Genomic DNA, 22,536 nt, shown 5'->3' on the forward strand with positions numbered 1-22,536 from the left:
ATAGCAGCCATCTGTATGTATGATAACGCCCAACTAAGAATGCAGCAGTCTAAGGGGGGTCGCTGGGGGCATTAGCCCCCCCGCTAGTTAGATAGGTAAAGATAAGGCTTGTAGGTTAGGTCAAGTGGGGAAATTCAAGTGAGGTGGTGTTCGTGTACACATTTTGCAGAAAAATATCCTACGATCAACTAGAAAATGTAAAGAAAATTCCCACTTTCTATGCACGCAGGAGTATTAATTGATTGATTTGAGGTTTTCTGGCATAGTGATATCAAAGGTCATTGACCCCGGCACACAAGAGGAACTGGCCGCCGATGTACAAAGAATCCCAGCTATGTAAGGTGGAATCCCAATTTAGTAAGGATATTTTAGGTTAGGTTAGGTGGGAAGGTGATGTTATTCGGTGCACTTGTGTTTTTTTTTTTCCTTTTAAAATCAGATCACATTACAAATAAAGAAGTTTGCCTTCAATAGAAGAGGGATCAGAAGGAAACAGACTCTACAGATAATGCTACAAGAGCGTTAACTGTTTAAGTTAGTCCGAATGTTATTTCAACCTCATATTTTTGCATGAAAAACTTTTTATTCTGTTAGTTTTCTTGTTTTATTGGTTTCTGTAGTTAATATCTTTCATATTGTTTTTATTTTATCCACCAAAAACCAGGATTCCCACCTGGGGCTCCCTATTACAGTTGGGTGGTGGTTATGGGAAAATTATACTTTAGTGGAAGGTAATAGCATCCTTATACAATAAAACCAGAAAACTAACAGAAAAAGTGTTGGTAATATTAAGGTAGTCCCACCCAGTTCCATTACCACTTGCCAGTGCATTGGAGCTTGTGAGCGCAAGGCGCAGCTTAATCCATTAGACACTATCAAAATATTACCAAAATTAATGGTTTTTGCTTCACCATGTGCTCACTTCCCTCGCGAAAAAAGAAAAACATCAAGCTCCTATGTACTGGCAAGCGGCAATGGCACTGGGTAGGAAACTACCGAAATATTACCAAAAAACAATTTTTTTTCATGCAAAAATGACTGGGCGAGAGACTAATGAAATTTTACCTATAAATAGAGGTGGGTGGGATTCTAACAGAATTTAACTATAAAAAGGTTGATCAAAGTGCAAAAGATATGTACAACCCAATACAAGGAGACGCTTTTCCGACAGGTGGGGAGGATATTTGCCCACATTCAGCTCTTATCATTTAACAACCTCATTAAATTATTCAAAATGCCGTTAAGCTCTTGCTGAAAACGTCTCCCTATTTAAAGGATGACTGGCTTGTATTTAGCAGGTTACATTGCCCTGTAATACACTACAATAAAACCCTAAAATCCAAAGAGAAATTCACATTACATGAAGACAAAACATTATCTGTTACTTCTGAGTTCCAATAGGGCAAGAGGAGCCTCTGTATAATCAGGCCAGTTCCTCCAGCGAGCATAAAATATGGACACCAACTAAACTACATTTTCCCCTAACCTAACCTACAATTCGTATCCTTACCTACTTACCTAATGGGGGGCGGGAGGTAACGCAACCCCTTACACTGCTGTATTCTTAGCAGTCATCATACATACACCCAGGGAAGAATAACAAGGCATAGTCTTGAAATACATAATTGATTTACAAAAGGTCTTTAGTGACAAAGTTGTAAGTTGGGTTGGGGTATAGAATGGAAAGGTTTGGAAATAAATTAAGTAAAGTTGAAAATAAATTAAAGGAGCCTCTGTACATCAGCGGCAAGTTCCTCACGTGGTCATTAAAAACGGACATCAACTAACCTAAACACACCCCGCGGTGTATGTAAGATAGCGGCCACCTGTATGTATAATAGCCACCTTATTTTCAACTCCCATTTCCCCCCCCCTAACCTAACCTACAAGCAGTGTTCTTACCTACTTACCTAAAGGGGGGGGGGGTAACGACCCCTTGCAACCCCCCTTACACTACCATATTCTAAGTTAAGCATGATAATACATACAGGTGGCCCCTATCATACACACACCCCAAATTAATTAATGTATATTTACCTAAAATAGGAATTAAATGGCTGTTTTATGTATCTAATTGGCACCTGTCTAGAATATTGATGTTAAGGAAATCTTAGGGAAGGTCAAGTTTTGAACCCCTTGACCGGGTTAAAGGTAGGATAGTTGACTCATAACAAGCCTCTAGCCATAAATTACTTAATTCTTTGTTATATTATATAGAAATTACATGATTTTGGCTGAAGGCCGGCCACTAGGACAGCCAGACATGCCAAAACAATAATCCTTACCATTATACAATGCCGAATTGACGACGCCACCAACGACAGCCACACCAAAGCCTATTTGACCAACTCTGGTAAAGAGATTAGCAAGCTGCTGTGCCATTTTTTAAGTAATCCTCGACAACCGGCTTCAAAGAATTGGATATTTCACTGTTCTGGTTTATACGATGACTTATAATCCTGCAGACGATCTCACATGTCCGGTTACACTACGGCATTCAGTCGACGACTGTTTAGTTACATAGATATATCATATATAGAAGACACTGAAGGTTCTAGTCATAGAGAAGCGTACAAATTAACCGCCATGTTGAATAATTGCTTAATATATAACAAAATATTACTTGTAATTTATTCATTATACAGTATTTTTTTATTTCATTTACTTTATTACTCAATTTTCCATTTAGATAACAATTAAAACTAAGGTTTGCAATAAAATATTCTAGTTAGAGAAGCGTACAAACTAACAGATATCTTGAATAATTGCTTAATATATAACAAAACATGACTTTTAATTTATTTATTATACAGTATTTATTTATTTTATTTACTTTATTACTCAATTTTCCATCTAGATAACAATTAAAACTAAGGTTTGCAATAAAATGTTCTAGATAGAGAAGCGTACAAACTAACAGCCATCTTGAATAATTGCTTAATATATAACAAAACATTACTTGTAATTTATTTATTATACAGTATTTTTATTCTATTTACACTTTACTACTCAATTTTCCATTTAGATAACAATTAAAACTAAGTTTTGCAATAAAAAGTTCTAGATAGAGAAGCGTACAAACTAACAGCCATCTTGAATAATTGCTTAATATATAACAAAATATTACTTGTAATTTATCTAGTATACAGTCTTTTTCATTTCATTTACACTTTATTGCTTAATTTTCCATCTAGATAACAATTTAAACTAAGGTTTGCAATGAAAAATCGTAAAATATTTTAACCTATTTTCATTTACCTGTAAGTGCTCATTATATTTTCACGATTGAAAATACAGCGCTAGATTTACAATCAGGCATAATTATGAAGTCTTCTTCAAATGTATATTTTGCACTGATTACTTTAGACCAGAAGGCTGGTTCCAGGACCTAGGAGATCTTTCAGTGCCTACAGTAAAGTATGTGCAATTAAGAGAAAATCCTGTAATTATAGTAAAATGAGATGTCTTGACGAAAGAAAAGGAATAGAAGGCTAAAAAGTGAGTGCAGTTATGCTCTTAAAAGAGGTTGCACGTTGTAAATAGCCTTCCTATAAATAATGCCTACAATGTACCACTTAAGGTAAACTAACGACACTATTCACACTAGTCATGCCTCCCTTCTGATATTTCTTTATTTAAATGGATGTTTTATGCCCTACAGGAACTACAAGACCAGTTTCCGTAACCCTTCTTAGGTATTACCGTAACACATCGCACATTTTGTGTTTATTGCCAAAACCACATTACCGTTGCAATCAGAAGTCTTCAATTTCTTCTTGAAAACTTTTAATATCTTCAGTCTTTTGGATGTCAAGTGGGAGCTTCTTGTGTATTTTGGGGCCACATATTTGAAAGATCTAGGACCTCAGTTGACAGACATACATCATGCTTCCAGTAATTCGAAATCATTTATAAATATTAGTGTCTACACGATGCCTAGCAATTCTCTTAGATATTTAGGATGACCGGTTCTGATAACTTAATGGGTTATTGCACGTATCTTAAACTGTATTTTAGCTATAATAGCTAGTCAGCGCAATTCAATCAGTATAGGAGTAAAACAGAGTAATTCTTTCTCGAGGTTGGACCCCTCTTCAGTATTATTTCTATGTTTATTGTTTATTTCTGCTTGGTAGCTGAGACCTGAATAAGGTTAATTTGTTTGTTCTTATGATAATTATATTATATCCAATGACTGGCCTTATGTTGCTTATATTTATAGTGATTATACCGCAGTTTAGTTTGGGATCTGCTTATCAGGCCCCGTCTCACAAAACACTTTGGTACCTTGTTGGACCCTGTTTTATATACGAGCGCGTTTATAAATGATATCCACAGCATGAAATATCTATTAATTCTGATATATGAGAAAGTATCCCCACAAATAATGATATACCTAATATTTTTTTTATTTTCTTCAGCCTCAAGAAACAGCACCGTTGGCTATTGTATCTATGTTATCTATGGTATCAGGCATTCTTATTAAATTTGTAAACTAATCAGTTATATGTTTATAGCGATTTTAAACATCTGTATCCGTGCTTAGTATTTGCGGCTGCATTCTATTTCCAAATACAATATAAAGTTTTGTAACCTCTTGACTTCACTTGCTAGAATTTGAAATATCAGTACTTTATGCTACTCACTATCTCTAAACCCAAGCTTTGCAGCCTTTCCAACTCACACTGTAATCACAATTTGCTTTCTTTTCTGTATTAAACAGTTGCACTTACTTGCAATAAGGAGAACCTTCGTGATGACCAGAAGACTTTCCGAACTTTACTTTACTCTTTTTTTTTTTTTCAAATATGACCTTATCTCTAGCCAGATTGTGGAATGATACAGTAATCCTACAGTAATCTTATTTTGAGTAGGTTGACATGTCTCTTTTCATAGTTTATAATGATATCCATTTAAACATTGTTACTGAACTTGAGATATTTTATATTTCTTATTCATTATTTCCTTTTCTTGCTGGGCTGCTTTCCCCGTTGGAGCAACTGGGCTTGTGGAATCCTGCTTTTCTAACTAGGTTTGTAACTTAGCTTATAACAATAATAATAATGTTTCATTAAAGGCAGTTGCTGCTTCTGTGGCATTAATCTTTTAAAGATTTTTTTTTCTATTTCATTGTTCTTATCTTTTTTTCTACAGTATATTCTGCCAACAACTGCGAAAGGAACACTCGGGAAATGGAGATCACATCATTTATAATTCTGTTTTAATCGGGAATATATTAGTAAACAAATATTGAATACAGATATTCTTCAAGAGTCCTCATTGTGGGTCACTTTCACTATGGATGTAAGCATAAAGTAGTACTTTCACTTTATCATGGTATTTATTACATGCAATTCCAAAGCCCTTAAAATTAGGTAAAAATCCTTCAACTCAACTGGTTTTCAGCAGGGATAAGGTACTCAAGCTCATTTTCAAAGATTAAACTGAGGAGATATGGGTTTTCAGGAGCTTAAACTTTATTTCCTCTGTCTCAACGTCGGTCCTCATCGGTTATGGATCGCCCGAGGGCAGAGTCGTAAATATGTCGAAGCCAATTGGTTCTGGAGGGTACGTGTACTGGGGGTTTCTGGGTAAGATTCTTGTTTTTGATAACCTGTTTCTTATCTCTGGGCCTGTCAGAGCTGTCATGTTCTTCATCATCAAGGTCAAGATTACTTGGGTTATGGTTGGCGATAGACCATACACATGTCGGTAATAGGGTCGCTACTTGCAAGGTGTTGAAGTCGGATCTTTCTTGTATGAATAGGGCTTCTAATATCCTGAGGCCCTTACTGTCAGGGACACGGTTGATGATGTTGGCATTCTTCACTAGATGCTCCCTTGTGATACGGAAGCGACATGCTTGGAGGCTATTGTGTTTTTATTACACCCTGTTGTCCATGGCAAGATAATCTTTTTGGATAGATATATAGTCATCATTCCAACGTAAGTGCTTAAACATCCCTGGACTGGGCATCTATATCGGTACATGACGTTGGTCTTCTTTAAGTCATCTAGCATGGCAGGGGGAGAGTTGTTCTTCATTATTAGGTGTTGCATTTTTATAGATTGGTAGTATATTATAAGGTTAATTCCGGTTTCCTCTACAGTAGCAAATGTTTTCTTTCATTATATTTCTCATGGCCTTTTCATCTTGTAGGTAGTGCATGTTCATTAGGCCTTTGTAGTAAAGGTTGATTTTTGTTGGTGTCGGTAATACATTACTGTATCAGGTTGTTCAATGCTATGCTATTTCATAGTTCCATCTCTTTTATGATCTGCCAGTTAATGTTTATTTGAGAAGCCATTATTTACTAGGACTTTGGTTATTCTGTCTATTTTTTAATGGGTGCCTTTCCATGAAGAATAGTGAGAAATGGTTCTCTGAACAAAGTCTCTCAAGGTAGCAGTTTTGTACCTAGTGGGGCACTCGCTGGCTGTCACCATTGACAGTCCAAGGTTCGTGGGTTTGACATACGTGGAGGTGTTGAAGCTGGTGTTGCTGGTCTCTTCAAGGACACGTCTCGTCCTTAGAGGTGTGAACTTGAAGGAAATCCATTACTTAAAGGTGCATCAAACTTATTCTATGCACTCTTAGTTGACTGCTTTGGCAAAAATGTCATAAATACAGGACACATAAAAGTCGGCTTTGTTAATTTTCTGGAAAACTCTTTCTTTGACTACTCCTATATAAAAGTTAGCAGAGGATGCCCAACCCAAGAAGGACCCCATGGTAATGCAATTTTTCTGAATGTCTCTCTCATGTGTGGTGAAAGGTTTCCTGGTGCATAATGTATTTCAAATACTGTAGTGCATGGAGAAAAGCCCCAGAAACAAAGAGTGGGCGTATTTGTGTCGCTATAAACTCGGTCCATTATTAAGTCTATAATGTAGTTTCACTAATGCTAACGTTAGTAAATAGGGACTCGATTGCCATGGAGGCAATAACTCCGTCTCGTGCAGAACCTTTTAAGTCTGGAAGGAATTGACATTACACAATATTCAGGAGGAACATAATGGGTGTGAAGGGCATTCAGTCTCTTCTCCCCTATGTTCATACTGAATATTGCGTGACGTCAGCTGAATTCCTTGCAAACCTGAAAGGTTCTGCATGTGACAGAGTTATTGCCTCTATGGACATCGAGTCCCTATTTACTAATGTTCCCAATACTGGAACTATAGACTTAATAACGGACCAAGTTAATAACAACACAAGTACACCCACACTCAACATCATCAAGGCCTCCCTCCATGTACTTCTAAGAATATGCATCAAGAAAGTCCCTTTCACCACACAGGGGGGGGGGGGGGGGGGCACACATATTCAGAAGGTCAGTGTTACCATGGGGTGCCCTTGGGCATCCTCTTCACTACTTCTACATGGGAGTAGTCGAAGAGAGTGTTTTCCGGAAAATCATTAAAACCTGACATCTATGTGTGCTATATTAATGACAATTTCCTCAAAGCAACCAACAAGGAGTGCATAGAGAATCATTGCTCGCAGAGACCTGGGTGTCAACCTTGTATAGGGATTCTGAGACCAGAATTAAAAGGGGAAGTTCTGGATGCAATGTAGTACCCTCAGGTGAACAGCACAATCTGTAAATGGCCTCTTTTCTTGCCTTAGGAGGAGAGCAAGGGACCTCTACGAGATCATTCACTCAGTATAAGCAGGCCAACTTGTGCAAAAACATGGATTCTGACTCGCCCTCTTTGGTGTCAGCGGCCTTAGGTCCAGCAGGCTGAGGAAGGGCATTTTCAGGTCGGAGGCAACGTCTCCCCTCTCCAACACTGTATCCTGCTGGTGTAGGAAAAGGTCAAGAGATAAATATGTATCAAGCTCCTCTCACCTAAGAGGGCCTTGAGAATGAGAGGGGCTGATCACAGCACCCCTTCAAGGATCAGGTTTGGATCCTGAGTCATGAACTCGCCAGAGTTTAAGAATCATCCTCTGGGATGCAGGGAGCCTTGTTCTTTGGAATGGGACAAATATCCTTACTTTCTCTGAGACCCGACCCCTTAGATAAAGGTGAGAGGGGATTAGATGGTAATCTCCTCTCTGAGGCATTAGGAGACTTGTGATCTAAACGGAATCTGCTCATTTCTAAAGGAGACTGGAGACATTCCCTACTGGGAACTCTTCCACTCTTGAGGAGAGAGACAGCACGATGTCAAGACAAAGTCAAAGGGAGACAACTGGTATTTAATATAGGAAACTACTCTGGGTGATCTAGAAACGTGAGGGATTCAAGATCGAGGTCCCCTTTAAGTCTAAATATTGATCATGGGTTTGAGGGCACATGCGCGCTCTGTAGAAGTGCGTCTTGAATCCTATGGGTCACGTCTAAGTGACAAAGAATGGCGAGGCATGTCTAGTTAGCGAGTGAGTAAGCGAGGTGTGCCTGGGTAACTCACGCAATGGTGAGATGCGTCTGGGTGACGCGTGAAGTGGTGAGGTGCGAACATGGTAACTAAATTATTCCAGACCTATATGAGTGATTGTTGGTACCACACACCCTACTACCATGGGCTCAGGGGAGGAGGAGTCTTGTGGATCCAGATTAACCAATTAAAAAATGTTACAAAGAGCTCGCATGCTCAGGTGTGAGTGCGGCCATGCTTGCTCGCTAACATAGGGATCCTAAATATGGGCAGCGTGTGCATCCCATAGGGCTGTAGGGAAGGCGGGCAGGAGACATGCTAACAGTACAGTAGTCTCAATAGGTGACAGACTATTGACGGCAGATGGTTTCGAAGGGAGAAAACCAAGGAGAGACTTTCTCTTCACTACTCTTGATGGAGACAAGCCGAAGGAGAAGAAAAACTCCTGTATACAAGACAATGAGGATCCTCTTGAGGGGAAGCTCTCCCGTTCCTTTAGGGGAAACGGGAAGGTCTTCCAGCCTCAAAACTTGGCCTAAAGTTAAAGGGCCACTACTCTTCTCCATTTGGCTTCCAGAGAAAACAACAGGGAAGAGGGAAGTGTACCCAGGGTCAGAGGAAGAGGTCGGGATTTCTTCAACTTTGAGGATGACCCCGAAGGTGAAGAATCCCTTCTGGACCTCTTCTTCCTTCTGCCAAATGCAAGCCACATTAAGGATGACCACTCCCAACACTTGACACAAGGAAATTCCTGTGTGCAAGAGTATCATCTGCTGGTAGGGCACAAGAAGTGGATCCTTCTTACCACTCATTCAGGTGACGCAACGTCCTCCTGACACCCCTGGGCAAGTTCGCATATCCACAGGCATCCCCAGAGCAAACAATCACTAACATGCTGAAAATAAGAAGATTATTAAGCCAAAAATCTGTTATCACCGACAGCTAAATGTACAGTAAAGGGAATGCTCAATTAGCAAAAGCAGGGGGCAGGGCATCACCACTCTCAGCCACCTATTCACACCTTGTTACGAAAGGTCAACTGCCATATATCCAGCTTCACTGATACTCTATCCCTATGTAAAGGACAAGGGTTTGTATTTGTGCCGGAACAAATGAGGTTTCAAAGTTATTTTCTTTGTCTGTGACAGATAAAACAAAGGTGATAAAAATAAGACACTTCAAGTCTCATAATGTCTGGTCAAGAAATACTTTGGTCAAACATAAAGCCAAAGAAAAGAAATTTTCTTCAAAATTATCAAAACAAACCTTTACTGAAAGCTTGAAATTATTACACATTTCTAACTCCCAACTTGGTCTTTATGAACCGCAAATGCTTGCGTGCTCACCCCAGGGGGATCACGAGCATGGCAGGAACTCTGGGTAGCACCTGTTTGCAACTCCTCTAATAGGAGAGGAGCTGTGGAGGAGGCGTCAGCTCAGGACACAAGACCTAATGGTAGAAACTCCGTTCCAGAGATTTGAGGGGAAGGGAAAGGTCATGATTAATCCCTTCTGTGTGCTTCTGCAGTGCCCCAAACTTCAGCACCTCTAAAAGCCATTCCTTCACGGGGGAACCAGATATATCCAGAGGCGGCCACAAATGACGCAAAGTGTCCACATGGGTGGCGGGCACTGCCACTTCATTTGGAGAAGTGATGGGGTCCTTCAAACCCAGAGGCTGTCCGGGGGTTAAATGGCCATTGCTCTTGCTCGATCGTGTCACATGAGGCCGAACAAGCCGCAGAAAGAAGTTGGAACATCTTTTAAATAATGTAGAGGAACGGCGTAAGGAAGAAGGCATCAGAGGTAACTGTCAACAACTTAGATCTACTACCTAGTTTCTTAGAGCGAATTAGCTTATGGTTTAATAACATTTCATATAGGTCGTGATGCTCATGGCTTAATAACACCCAAAGAAGACCAACACTTCCACAGGTCCAGCTCGTTAGTCGGAACAGAAACAGGCAAGCCACAAAGAAAAGACGGAGAAGCATTACCTTCACTTGAGAGAGGTGATACTTTCACTTTCCCTAAAGAAAGCCTCAAGAGCAAGGCGAGGGCTGCTTCTCCTTAACACAAATTCCCTCAAAGAACTCAGCCCTAGAGGAATCACTTTTTATCATGTTTACCTGGACACAATTGTTTGCTAACACTTCTCCATTTAACTGTAAAGAAAAAATAGAAAGGTTAAAACTGGCAAGATTGAAGAGGCAGCAAGAGTATGCCTGTACTGCTTGTGACAAAAAAATTAAGTGAGTGTCTAGACAACTGATGGTTAGACTTTGAGTAGCTTACTCCTATTAAAGGACGAGAGTTTGTACTTTAGTAGGAACAAACTCAACATCTAAAATTAAAAGAAAACTGAGAAAAAATGAAAAGGAAGATGGTAAGAGAAAGGAATATAACAATTCAAAATTACATACAAGCACAACTGCAATAAAGCAACTAATATGATGGAAACTGAAATATGTTATTTTCATTAGTAAAATAAATTTTTGAATATACTTACCCGATGATCATGTAGCTGTCAACTCCGTTGCCCGACAGAAATCTACGGTCGGGATACGCCAGCGATCGCTATCCAGGTGGGGGTGTGCTCAACAGCGCCATCTGTGGTCAGGTACTCAAGTACTTCTTGTCAACAAGACCTCAATTTTCTCCTCGGTCCACTGGTTCTCTATGGGGAGGAAGGGCGGGTCCTTTAAATCATGATCATCGGGTAAGTATATTCAAAAATTTATTTTACTAATGAAAATAACATTTTTCAATATTAATCTTACCCGATGATCATGTAGCTGATTCACACCCAGGGTGGTGGGTGGAGACCAGCATACATGTTAACAAAGAAGCTAAGTATCCCGTATTTCATTTTATTAGTTATTCAAAATAACAAATATAAAATAAATAAGTACCTGGTAAGGAAGTCGACTTGAACCATTACTCTGCCTTTATTAAGTACGTCTTCCTTACTGAGCGTAGCGGTCCTCTTAGGATGCTGAACGACTCTTAGGTGCTGAAGTATAAAGGGCTGCAACCCATACTAAAGGACCTCATCACAACCTCTAACCTAGGCGCTTCTCAAGAAAGAATTGACCACCCGCCAAATCAACCAGGATGCGGAAGGCTTCTTAGCCGACCGTACAACCCAAAACAACAATAAAAAGTATTCAAGAGAAAGGTTAAAAAGGTTATGGGATTATGGGAATGTAGTGGCTGAGCCCTCACCTACTACTGCACTCGCTGCTACGAATGGTCCCAGGGTGTAGCAGTTCTCGTAAAGAGACTGGACATCTTTGAGATAGAATGATGCGAACACTGACTTGCTTCTCCAATAGGTTGCATCCATAACACTCTGCAGAGAACGGTTCTGTTTGAAGGCCACTGAAGTAGCCACAGCTCTCACTTCATGTGTCCTTACCTTCAGCAAAGCAAGGTCTTCTTCCTTCAGATGAGAATGAGCTTCTCTAATCAGAAGCCTGATGTAGTAAGAAACTGCGTTCTTAGACATTGGTAGCGAAGGCTTCTTGACAGCACACCATAAGGCTTCTGATTGTCCTCGTAAAGGTTTTGACCTTCTTAGATAGTACCTAAGAGCTCTGACTGGGCAAAGTACTCTCTCCAGTTCGTTCCCCACCAAGTTGGACAGGCTAGGGATCTCGAACGATTTAGGCCAAGGACGTGAAGGAAGCTCGTTTTTAGCCAAAAAACCGAGCTGCAAGGAACATGTAGCCGTTTCTGATGTGAAACCTATGTTCCTGCTGAAGGCGTGGATCTCACTTACTCTTTTAGCTGTTGCTAGGCATACGAGGAAAAGAGTTTTTAATGTGAGGTCCTTAAAAGAGGCTGATTGGAGCGGTTCAAATCTGGATGACATAAGGAACCTTAGGACCACGTCTAGATTCCAGCCTGGAGTGGACAACCGACGTTCCTTTGAGGTCTCAAAAGACCTAAGGAGGTCCTGTAGATCTTTGTTGGTGGAAAGATCCAAGCCTCTGTGGCGGAAAACCGCTGCCAACATACTTCTGTAACCCTTGATTGTAGGAGCTGATAGGGATCTAACGTTCCTTAGATGTAACAGGAAGTCAGCAATCTGGGTTACAGTGGTACTGGTTGAGGAAACTGCATTGGCCTTGCACCAGTTTCGGAAGACTTCCCATTTAGACTGATAGACTCTGAGAGTGGATGTCCTCCTTGCTCTGGCAATCGCTCTGGCTGCCTCCTTCGAAAAGCCTCTAGCTCTTGAGAGTCTTTCGATAGTCTGAAGGCAGTCAGACGAAGAGCGTGGAGGCTTGGGTGTACCCTCTTTACGTGAGGTTGACGCAGAAGGTCCACTCTTAGAGGAAGAGTCCTGGGAACGTCGACCAGCCATTGCAGTACCTCTGTGAACCATTCTCTCGCGGGCCAGAGGGGAGCAACCAACGTCAGCCGTGTCCCTTTGTGAGAGGCGAACTTCTGAAGTACCCTGTTGACAATCTTGAACGGCGGGAATGCATACAGGTCGAGATGGGACCAATCCAGCAGAAAGGCATCCACGTGAACTGCTGCTGGGTCTGGAATCGGAGAACAATACAATGGGAGCCTCTTGGTCATCGAGGTAGCGAACAGATCTATGGTTGGCTGACCCCACAGGGCCCAAAGTCTGCTGCAAACATTCTTGTGAAGGGTCCACTCTGTGGGGATGACTTGACCCTTCCGGCTGAGGCGATCTGCCATGACATTCATATCGCCCTGAATGAACCTCGTTACCAGCGTGAGCTTTTGATCTTTTGACCAAATGAGGAGGTCCCTTGCGATCTCGAACAACTTCCTCGAATGAGTCCCCCCCTGCTTGGAGATGTAAGCCAAGGCTGTGGTGTTGTCGGAGTTCACCTCCACCACCTTGTTTAGCTGGAGGGACTTGAAGTTTATCAAGGCCAGATGAACCGCCAACAACTCCTTGCAATTGATGTGAAGTGTCCTTTGCTCCTGATTCCATGTTCCCGAGCATTCCTGTCCGTCCAATGTCGCACCCCAGCCCGAGTCTGATGCGTCCGAGAAGAGACGGTGGTCGGGGGTCTGAACAGCTAAAGATAGACCTTCCTTGAGAAGAATGCTGTTCTTCCACCACGTTAGAGTAGACCTCATCTCTTCGGAAACAGGAACTGAGACCGTCTCTAGCGTCATGTCCTTTATCCAGTGAGCAGCTAGATGATACTGAAGGGGGCGGAGGTGGAGTCTCCCTAACTCGATGAACAGGGCCAGCGATGAAAGTGTCCCTGTTAGACTCATCCACTGCCTGACTGAGCATCGGTTCCTTCTCAGCATGCTCTGGATGCACTCTAGGGCTTGGTTGATCCTTGGGGCCGACGGAAAAGCCCGAAAAGCTCGACTCTGAATCTCCATACCCAGGTAAACAATGGTCTGGGATGGGACGAGCTGGGACTTCTCTAAATTGACCAGGAGGCCCAGTTCCTTGGTCAGATCCATAGTCCATCTGAGATTCTCCAGACAGCGACGACTTGTGGGAGCTCTTAAAAGCCAGTCGTCTAAATAGAGGGAGGCTTTGATGTCTGCCAAGTGAAGGAATTTCGCAATATTCCTCATCAGTCTCGTAAACACAAGAGGTGCCGTGCTTAGGCCAAAGCACAGGGCTTGGAACTGGTACACAACCTTTCCAAAAACGAATCTTAGGAAAGGTTGGGAGTCTGGATGTATGGGGACGTGAAAGTATGCGTCTTTCAGGTCTAACGAGACCATCCAGTCCTCCTGCCTGACCGCTGCTAGGACCGACTTCGTCGTCTCCATCGTGAACGTCTGCTTGGTGACATAAGCATTGAGAGCACTGACGTCCAGCACCGGTCTCCAACCTCCTGTCTTCTTGGCTACCAGGAAGAGACGGTTGTAAAAGCCCGGGGATTGATGATCCCGGACTATGACCACTGCTTCCTTCTGTAGCAAGAGCGACACCTCTTGTTGCAACGCTAGCCTCTTGTCCTTCTCCTTGTAGTTGGGAGAGAGGTTGATGGGAGATGTAGCTAGAGGGGGATTGAGGCAGAACGGAATTCTGTATCCCTCCCTTAGCCACTTCACAGACTGAGCGTCTGCACCTCTGCTCTCCCAAGCTTGCCAGAAGGTCTTGAGTCTGGCTCCTACTGCTGTCTGGAGAGAAAGGCAGTCAAAACTTGCCTTTTGCGGACTTGGAACCCTTCTTGGACTTGCCACGGTGACTGTCTGCACGGGTACCTCCTCTGCTGGAGGTTCTGCCACGAAAGGGCGGGATGAACCTAGAAGCAGGTGTATCAACTGCTGTAGGGCGGAAGGGTCTAGGCACGGAAGGTAAGGTTTTAGCCTTACGTGCAGAAGAAGCCATGAGGTCATGAGTATCCTTCTGGATGAGAGAGGCAGCCATCCCCTTAATCAACTCCTCCGGAAACAGACACTTGGAGAGAGGAGCAAACAGCAACTCTGACTTCTGGCAAGGAGTGATACCAGCAGATAAGAAGGAGCACAGATGTTCTCTCTTCTTGAGGACTCCTGAAACATATGAAGCCGCAAGTTCACCAGACCCATCCCGAATTGCCTTGTCCATGCTAGACATGATCAGCATGGCTGAGTCCTTATCTGAAGGGGAAGTCTTCCTGCTTAAGGCTCCCAAACACCAATCGAGGAAGTTGAATATCTCGAAGGCACGAAAGACTCCCTTCAACATATGATCAAGATCTGAAAAGGACCAGCAGATCTTCGAACGCCTCATAGCCAACCTGCGGGGAGAGTCAACCAGACTTGAGAAGTCGGCCTGGGCAGAGGCAGGAACCCCCAAGCCAGGTTCCTCTCCCGTGGCATACCAGACGCTCGACTTAGAAGCCAGCTTGGGAGGAGGAAACACAAAAGAGGTCCTTCCCAGTTGCTTCTTGGAATGCAACCAGTCCCCCATAACCCTCAAAGCTCTCCTAGATGATCTGGCGAGAACAAGCTTGGTGAAGGCAGGCGCAGCAGACTGCATGCCCAGAGCATACTCGGAGGGAGGAGAACGAGGGGTTGCAGACACAAAGTGTTCAGGATACAAATCCCTGAACAAAGCAAGGACTTTGCGAAAGTCTAAGGAGGGTGGCGAAGACTTGTGTCCTTCAACATCAGAGTGAGGATCATCCAGATGAGCAGCTTCATCATCTGATACATCATCATCCGAAAGTTGAGTTGTGAGAGGCAAAGGCAGAGCAGCAAGCTGAACGGCTGAATCCTGCAGAACGGGTGCATGCGTACCTGCGGATCCATCATCATGCCTCTGCTGGACAGTCTGCGAGCTGGCAACAACAAAAGCAGAGGGCTGGTGTGTGGGAGGCTCTGCGGTGGGCTGAGGAGCATGCGGTATGGTATGCAGAGCATGCTGTAAGGTATGCGGCTCATGCTGCATGGTATGCGGAGCATGCTGTAAGGTCTGCAGAGCATGCTGCATGGGCTGAGGAGAATGCCGCATAGTGCTGGAACCCGGCAACTCCTGATGCGGCAGCTCACGCATGTTAGCAGATGGTGCAGCAAGAACATGCGTCTGGCAGTGAGGACTGCGCATCGGTGGAGGAGCTCTCACAGATGGGGTGTGGGAGCAGGCAGCCGCAGTATCTGCTGAGCGCACAACCTCTGCGGGTTGTAGGTTAACAGGAGAGGTGTTAACCTTCTCGGCATGATACTCCTGCATAAAAGCCGCAAGCTGAGACTGCATAGTCTGCAGCATGGACCACTTAGGGTCTACTGTGGTTGGAGCAACAACAGACGGAGCAGAGGCCTGTTGAGGGACCACTCTACCTCTCTTGGGAGGTGTGCAGTCATCAGATGACTGCGGCGAGTCCGAACTGACCCAGTGGCTACACCTGGGCCGTTGGACTAGCTCGGAAGGGACCTTACGTTTGAGCGGTCGTGAGACCTTGGTCCACCGTTTCCTCCTGGAAACCTCTTCCACAGACGAGGAATGTAAGGGCTCATTCGTCTGTAAGTGGATGGGACGATCCTTAGCAGATACGTCCGCAACCACTGAGGATACATCTGTGCGCCGATCAAGGCCTGCCGAACCCTTTGGTCCTTCGACATTGCTTCTCCCCTGGGCTTGGGAGCTTGCAAGAGGTCCCGGACTGGGAGGACGACTGGCACGCACAGATGTACCCTCATGCGCAACACTGACACTGACACTATGCACATCACTAGCACTAACACTTCCCACTGCACTCTTCGCTTTCAGCTCTCTGACATCTGCCAAGAGCTGATTGCGGTCACTAACCAACGACTCCACCTTCTCACCGAGAGCCTGAATGGCACGCAACATATCAGCCATTCCAGGCTGAGCACTCGTAGCAGGTTCGGGAGTCACCACCACAGGGGAAGGAAAAGGTTGAGGGGCATGGGGAGAGGAAAAATCCACAGAGCGAGAAGAACTCCTCCTATCTCTCTCCTTCTCTAACCTACGTGCATATCTGAGGAATTCATTAAAATCGAATTCCGAAAGCCCAGCACATTCCCCACATCGATCTTCCAATTGACAGGATTTTCCCCTACAATTGGAACATACGGTGTGAGGATCTATAGAGGCCTTCGGAAGACGCCTAGTACAAGTCCTAACACTACATTGCCTGTATTTAGGAACTTGGGAATGGTCAGACATCTTGAATTTAGAGGTAGTCAAGGGGGAATTCCAAAATTAAGCAAAGATCGTTAACCAATGAATCAAATTAATTCCAAAAGCTTGCTAAGCTAAGGATAAAGCTTCCTGAACAGCGAAGGCTAAACTTCAGAGCAAATACATCACCAAATCGTGAACAAAAGACTCCAAAATCAACAGCGTATCCATGTAGGTCTTGCCGGCGGCACGACAGAGGAAAAATTGAGGTCTTGTTGACAAGAAGTACTTGAGTACCTGACCACAGATGGCGCTGTTGAGCACACCCCCACCTGGATAGCGATCGCTGGCGTATCCCGACCGTAGATTTCTGTCGGGCAACGGAGTTGACAGCTACATGATCATCGGGTAAGATTAATATTGAAAAAAAGGCAGATATCAGTTGGTTCTTCCTGATTTATACAAGTAATCATTAAGACTGCACATGGAAAGGGAAAGAGGTAGAAAGGATGAAACAAAGTTAAGAGTGAGAAGTCAGACAAAATCATTCTTGATCCAGATACAATTTTGGGAAACAGAGCTGAGCTGTTGATGCTACAGTCATAAAACAGAAAAAGGCTAGAAGATAATTGATGCGACTGGAAAGTAGTTTTCCAAATGATAGGACACCTAATGATTAATGAGACGACTAGCAAAATCAAACAGAGGCCCTTTACGGTAATAGGCCTAGGAGCAGATGAAGATGATGATCAAGAAGAAATAAGTGGTTAAGTCTTAAAAACTAACCTATTTCAGTAAACTTTTATTCAGCCTTTTTTAACATTAAATTCACACCTGAATCAAACTTGTGCTAGTAAAATATAGTCTAAAATACATAAAAAAGGTTCTTACACAGTAATTATTATCCAAAAGTATTTAATATAAGTACATCTCAGCAACAGGGAGTAATCAAAATATCTTTGGGAAACAGTATTTGTAATTCTTCAAGTAATAGCCATACGATCCAAATCATGGCTTGTATTCATAATTTTATAAGGCAACATCTAGATCAATAATCATTCACTTCACCATCAGTGCAATCATCTGCTCATAATACATACATAAATTGTGGAATATCTTATATTCCTAAGTGAAATGGATTAACCATTACCTTTTTTATTAAATTGATCCAAATGCCATTATTACATTTAAAACAATAATACAGTACTGTAAAAATAAATTTACCTGGAATGCAATTTCAAATTTTGCTTGATTCATTGGGAGAAATAAATACAATAAAACTACTGGGCGTAGTTAGGTTTTAAGGGAAATGACAACTTTTATCTAAAATGGAATTTAATCTTCAGTAGGAACCTTGTACGGACTTGGGCTGGATCGTACACTATATACTCATTGTAAAGTAATGAATAATTTTTTGATTTGTCACCATGTGTTTGCACTCCTGGGCCCATGGGAACAACTGTTCCATCCGACCTGAAATTACAAAATAGGATTTTTTTGTCAATATTGTAGTACTAAATACATTATAAAAAGGGAAAATAAAATTAATTTAATCCTTTGAGAACCACTGGACATATTCTTCACTCAAGGATTTCAACTTCCTTCAGCGATATTGGAGGTAACTTACATCCAATAATTTCCAGTTTTTTCTTTTTTTTATCATTCAAGTACAGTATACAAAAATTTTACAAAATATAAAAATTCCTTGCTCTGACAGTTTTTCCTAGGATGACATACATAAAATAGTTCGAATCAAGGCCCTAGTAGTTGAATATTTTTTTGGAGAGAGGGAGATTGAAAAGGTTAGAAATGTTATAAAAAATGACAAATTCGAAGATAATTTGTATTTTTCCTAACCATACAAACCTTAGCTATTTACAAAGGGTATTACTTTTAGCGTAGCTGAAATGGCGAGCCATTAGAATTTAACGAGGGTGTATTACCCCCGCGCTAGTTAGCGGGGGGGGGGGGGGGGGGGTAGGGGAGTGGTAGCTAGCTACCCCTCCTCCCCCTCACACACACGTGAATACTCACTTTCACTTAGAGGTAGGACTTGTCTTGGGGGACAGGGCTGGCGGGCAAATATGTGTAAATAGCTAAGGTTTGTATGGTTAGGAAAAATACAAATTATCTTCGAATTTGTCATTTGTTCCGTAACCGAAATACAAACCACGCTATTTACAAAGGGTGACTTATCCCTTAGGAAGGGTGGAAAGTCCCCAGCCATACTGGCTTTGGCTTTACCCGGGGACTCAGAATCCGAGTGAATCGCACTCGAGAAAAGGAGTCCCTGCACCTCACAAGTTCCTTGCTCCGCAAGGAACCATGTGGCCTACGTAAGCTTGTGTGTGAAGGAAGAAGTGTGACTCGTCCTAGGCAGTTGACCTGGAGTTCCAGAAGGAACTCTGGGTTAGGACGTTCCCAATACCACCTCGTCAGGGTATGGGGGACGCGACAGTATTGACTCGATACTCGGAACACAAGGAAGCATGGTTTACCTGCAGAGGTTCGAGGTCAGCTATGCAGAGACCAGGATGCTGCTTCCCCGTAGAGGGGATGATGAAGAAAGAAGTAAGGGCCAGACATACTTCTTTCGTTCATGCAGACTAAAACCTGATAACAATGCCCTCAACCTTCTGCTACCTGTCCAAAAGGGAGCCTGAGGTTAGACCAGCTGTTGTGTAGCCACCACAGAGCGATAAAAAACGTATCGAGACTCCTGTGGGTCACGCCCTGCAGGAAGCGGGCTGCGAAGGTCATCAGACGCTTCCAGACTCCAGCTTGTAGCACCTGCGTCACAGAGTAGTATTACTTGAAGACAAGGGACGTTGCGATGTATCCAACATCGTGCTGTAGGGCGACGTGACGGGGGAGGGTCTGAAGACAGGACGAGATGAATGTCCTTGAGTCCGGGCTGAAGAGGTATACTGGTGACTCCCCCCCATGTCCTCCTTGTGTTCCCAAATCGGCTGCAACTGAGGACAAACTGCAGCTGTTCCCAGCGCTAACCTCTCGATTCCTTACTGGCAAGAAAGAGAAGGTCTTGGGACATCAGACACAGAATGGAGACTCGAAATCTTGAATGAATCGGACCGAAGGGTCGGGACCCTCAGATTCTGAGTCTAGCCAACAACTCAGGAGCGAGCCTGAATGTTGCCTTCCCCTCTTCCTTAGAAAGGGGGGAGTAGTAAGAGACCAAGAAGATTGCTTACACACTGGCCGTGGCCAGAGTGAGCAGAAGACCCAAGGCGGAATACAATCCGAGGCCTGTCGTAAAAGGGGTCTTGAGAAGATCTCTTAAAGGACTAAAAGTCCGAGCCATGCTCCAAGTTGGAGGTCTTCCTCCGACTAGGGCAGGGACGATCGTAGCTTCGCTTGAGCGAGGATAGATCCAGCGGGCAGGAAAGTTATCCCTTTAAGCCTGAAGGTCAGGGAAAGGCTGAGCGACAGGCTTCATTGCCGAGAGCGGAAAGGAGTTTCCTCCCGCCGAAAGGCAATAAGACTGTTATTGCTGGAGAAGAGGCCTCAAGGGAAGGGGTATATCTCCCACGGCACCAACCACCTTAGACTCTTCACTTTGCCTGGGAGACCCCTGTGGATGACTATCGCAGATGACGCGACCTCCGTACCGCGACTGTAGCGGGTTGTCTCTTCTAGAGGAGGAAGCGTAGTGTCTCCAGGCATGAAGCCGAAGCGACGTCCCGGTTCGGGAGAGATGTCGCAGTGTGGTTGCTTGAGTAGTCTGCGCCGTGGGAGAAGCTCTCCCGGGAGTTCCGTCAGGGGAAGCAGAGGGTCCAGAAACCGTTCTGCGCGTAGTCCCAGTGGAGCTCTCCCATTGAAAGGTTGACAGACAACCTGGTCTTGTTGAGGCCCATTGTCCGCAGACAAAAAGGAGGGAAGACGCAGGCGTCGAAGTTGTCCCACCATCACCGGAATGCATCTTGCCAGTGTCTCGGGGACTGAGACTGGGGGGAAGACTAGCGGAAGCTTGAGGTTCCAAGCTGTCGCGATCAGGTCCCCCAGACCAGCACTTGCTGGTTACCCAAGGTCAAAGACCCCTAGGTACACTCTCTCTATGAGGCTCTGCTCGGATAGTCTGAGAGAAACATTCCCCTGCCTGGAATGAGAGAGCCGATGGTGGTATTGAGAGAATCTCAATCATCCCGGTATCTCTACTGCAAGATGTGAAGGTGTGAAAATGCGTCCCCTGCTGGTTAGAATGAAGTCGACGCGCAACGGGGACACTCGGCAGTAGCTGTAGGATCTGAAGAGGGGCCAGACTAAGGTCCCTAAGCCTGCCTGAATGATGGAGAGGTATCCTTCAGGTCTTGACCATAGGCCTGGACCGGAACATGCGCCCCCCCCCTTTCCTTTGACGAGTCCGAGAACCGCATCAAGAATGTGGGGAAAGGACGAGAATATCCACTACCATCAAGAGGCTCCATAGGTCAACACCCATTGCAGGTCTAATAGTTCCGCTGGTCCCATAGGGCCAGGGAGTCCGGTTAAACATGCCTGAAGCCACCGGAACTTGGATCGCCCCACATGGAACTTATCCTGAGGCGACCGTTCGGACTATAGACGGGTCAATGAGGAAAGAAGAACTAGGAAACGTTCCAAGGTAGGGCTGAAAGCTCTGCTTGACTGAGAACAGGTACTGCGACTCTCCTCAGTCTTGCCACAGTCAACCGAAAGGAAGGCTCGGAGGATGTGGTAACAGAATCTGGCGTCCCCAGGTGGTCACCCATCCAAGTACCGACGTTGCTTAACCTCGCTGGATGGACGAGAAGCGGGGTTTCCAATGTGGTAAGGCCGTTGACTCAATATCATGGCCAGATACTCCAGATGTTGAGGCAGAGGAAGAGAAGGCTCCAAGCAAAATACCATGAGCCCACACTCCTGGTAAGCATCCGGAAGCTTGTCCCGGCGCTGAAGAAGGTCGAAACCCGAGCCTACAGGAGTTGACCAGCCCTCCAAACAGCAGAGGGAGCGGAAGCCTGCCCCTGAGCGGCCAAGAGGAAGGCAGGGAGAGTTCTCTGGGGAAACAAACCTGCTATGCCACGGCGGGATAGCCACACTGCATCATAAGCAGGAATACTTGCAGACTAGGCTGAATTCGACGAGCACCCTGGAAGATGGATGGAATGGAAACTGAAAGTACCCGTCCTTCCGATCCAGGGATTTTAAGGAGTCCTGTCGCCTCGTTACCAGTCTGATCGATTCTGCTGGCCGAAGTTTGTTCGACAAACTTGATCTGGGCTGAGAGGTCGACTATGGACATCCCCTCTCAGATCCTTCCTTACAAGAAAGGATCGACTGAGGGGGCCGGGGGTGAAGCCGTCGATGATCCTAAGGAAGACCTTCGCCTAAGGTATGGATCATTCTGCCCAACCGGGCAATTCTGCTGACGCTATGGCATAGAGGTTCAGAGACACTGAATTCGCTGACAGAGACGGCAGGCGCGATATCCTTGGCTACTCACAGAGAATATGCGGGAATGGGCATCGGGAAGCTGTCATTCGGATGAGTAACCTTAAGCATCCTCCCAGCGAAAAACCTGCAATCCT

At 44.2% G+C, this 22,536-nt stretch overlaps 2 protein-coding genes across 3 annotated transcripts in view; both read right to left on the minus strand.

Moving 5' to 3' along the window:
- The window catches only part of Phb1 (prohibitin l(2)37Cc), a 52,460-nt gene extending 49,941 nt beyond the window's left edge, over positions 1-2,519 (minus strand). Inside the window, exon 1 of the mRNA XM_068378150.1 lies at positions 2,286-2,519. Within this exon, the coding sequence (XP_068234251.1) occupies positions 2,286-2,382 (97 nt within the window). The 5' untranslated portion in view covers positions 2,383-2,519. The remainder of the gene's footprint in view (positions 1-2,285) is intronic.
- A 15,237-nt stretch (positions 2,520-17,756) lies between these two features.
- The window catches only part of LOC137658069 (poly [ADP-ribose] polymerase 2-like), a 130,131-nt gene continuing 125,351 nt past the window's right edge, over positions 17,757-22,536 (minus strand). For both annotated transcript variants that reach the window (XM_068392771.1, XM_068392770.1), the window contains exon 10: positions 17,757-18,442. In XM_068392771.1, the coding sequence (XP_068248872.1) occupies positions 18,289-18,442 (154 nt within the window). In that variant the 3' untranslated portion in view covers positions 17,757-18,288. The remainder of the gene's footprint in view (positions 18,443-22,536) is intronic.

The sequence above is a fragment of the Palaemon carinicauda genome, chromosome 1 (genome assembly GCF_036898095.1).
Source record: "Palaemon carinicauda isolate YSFRI2023 chromosome 1, ASM3689809v2, whole genome shotgun sequence".
Classification (NCBI taxonomy): Eukaryota; Metazoa; Arthropoda; class Malacostraca; order Decapoda; family Palaemonidae; genus Palaemon; species Palaemon carinicauda.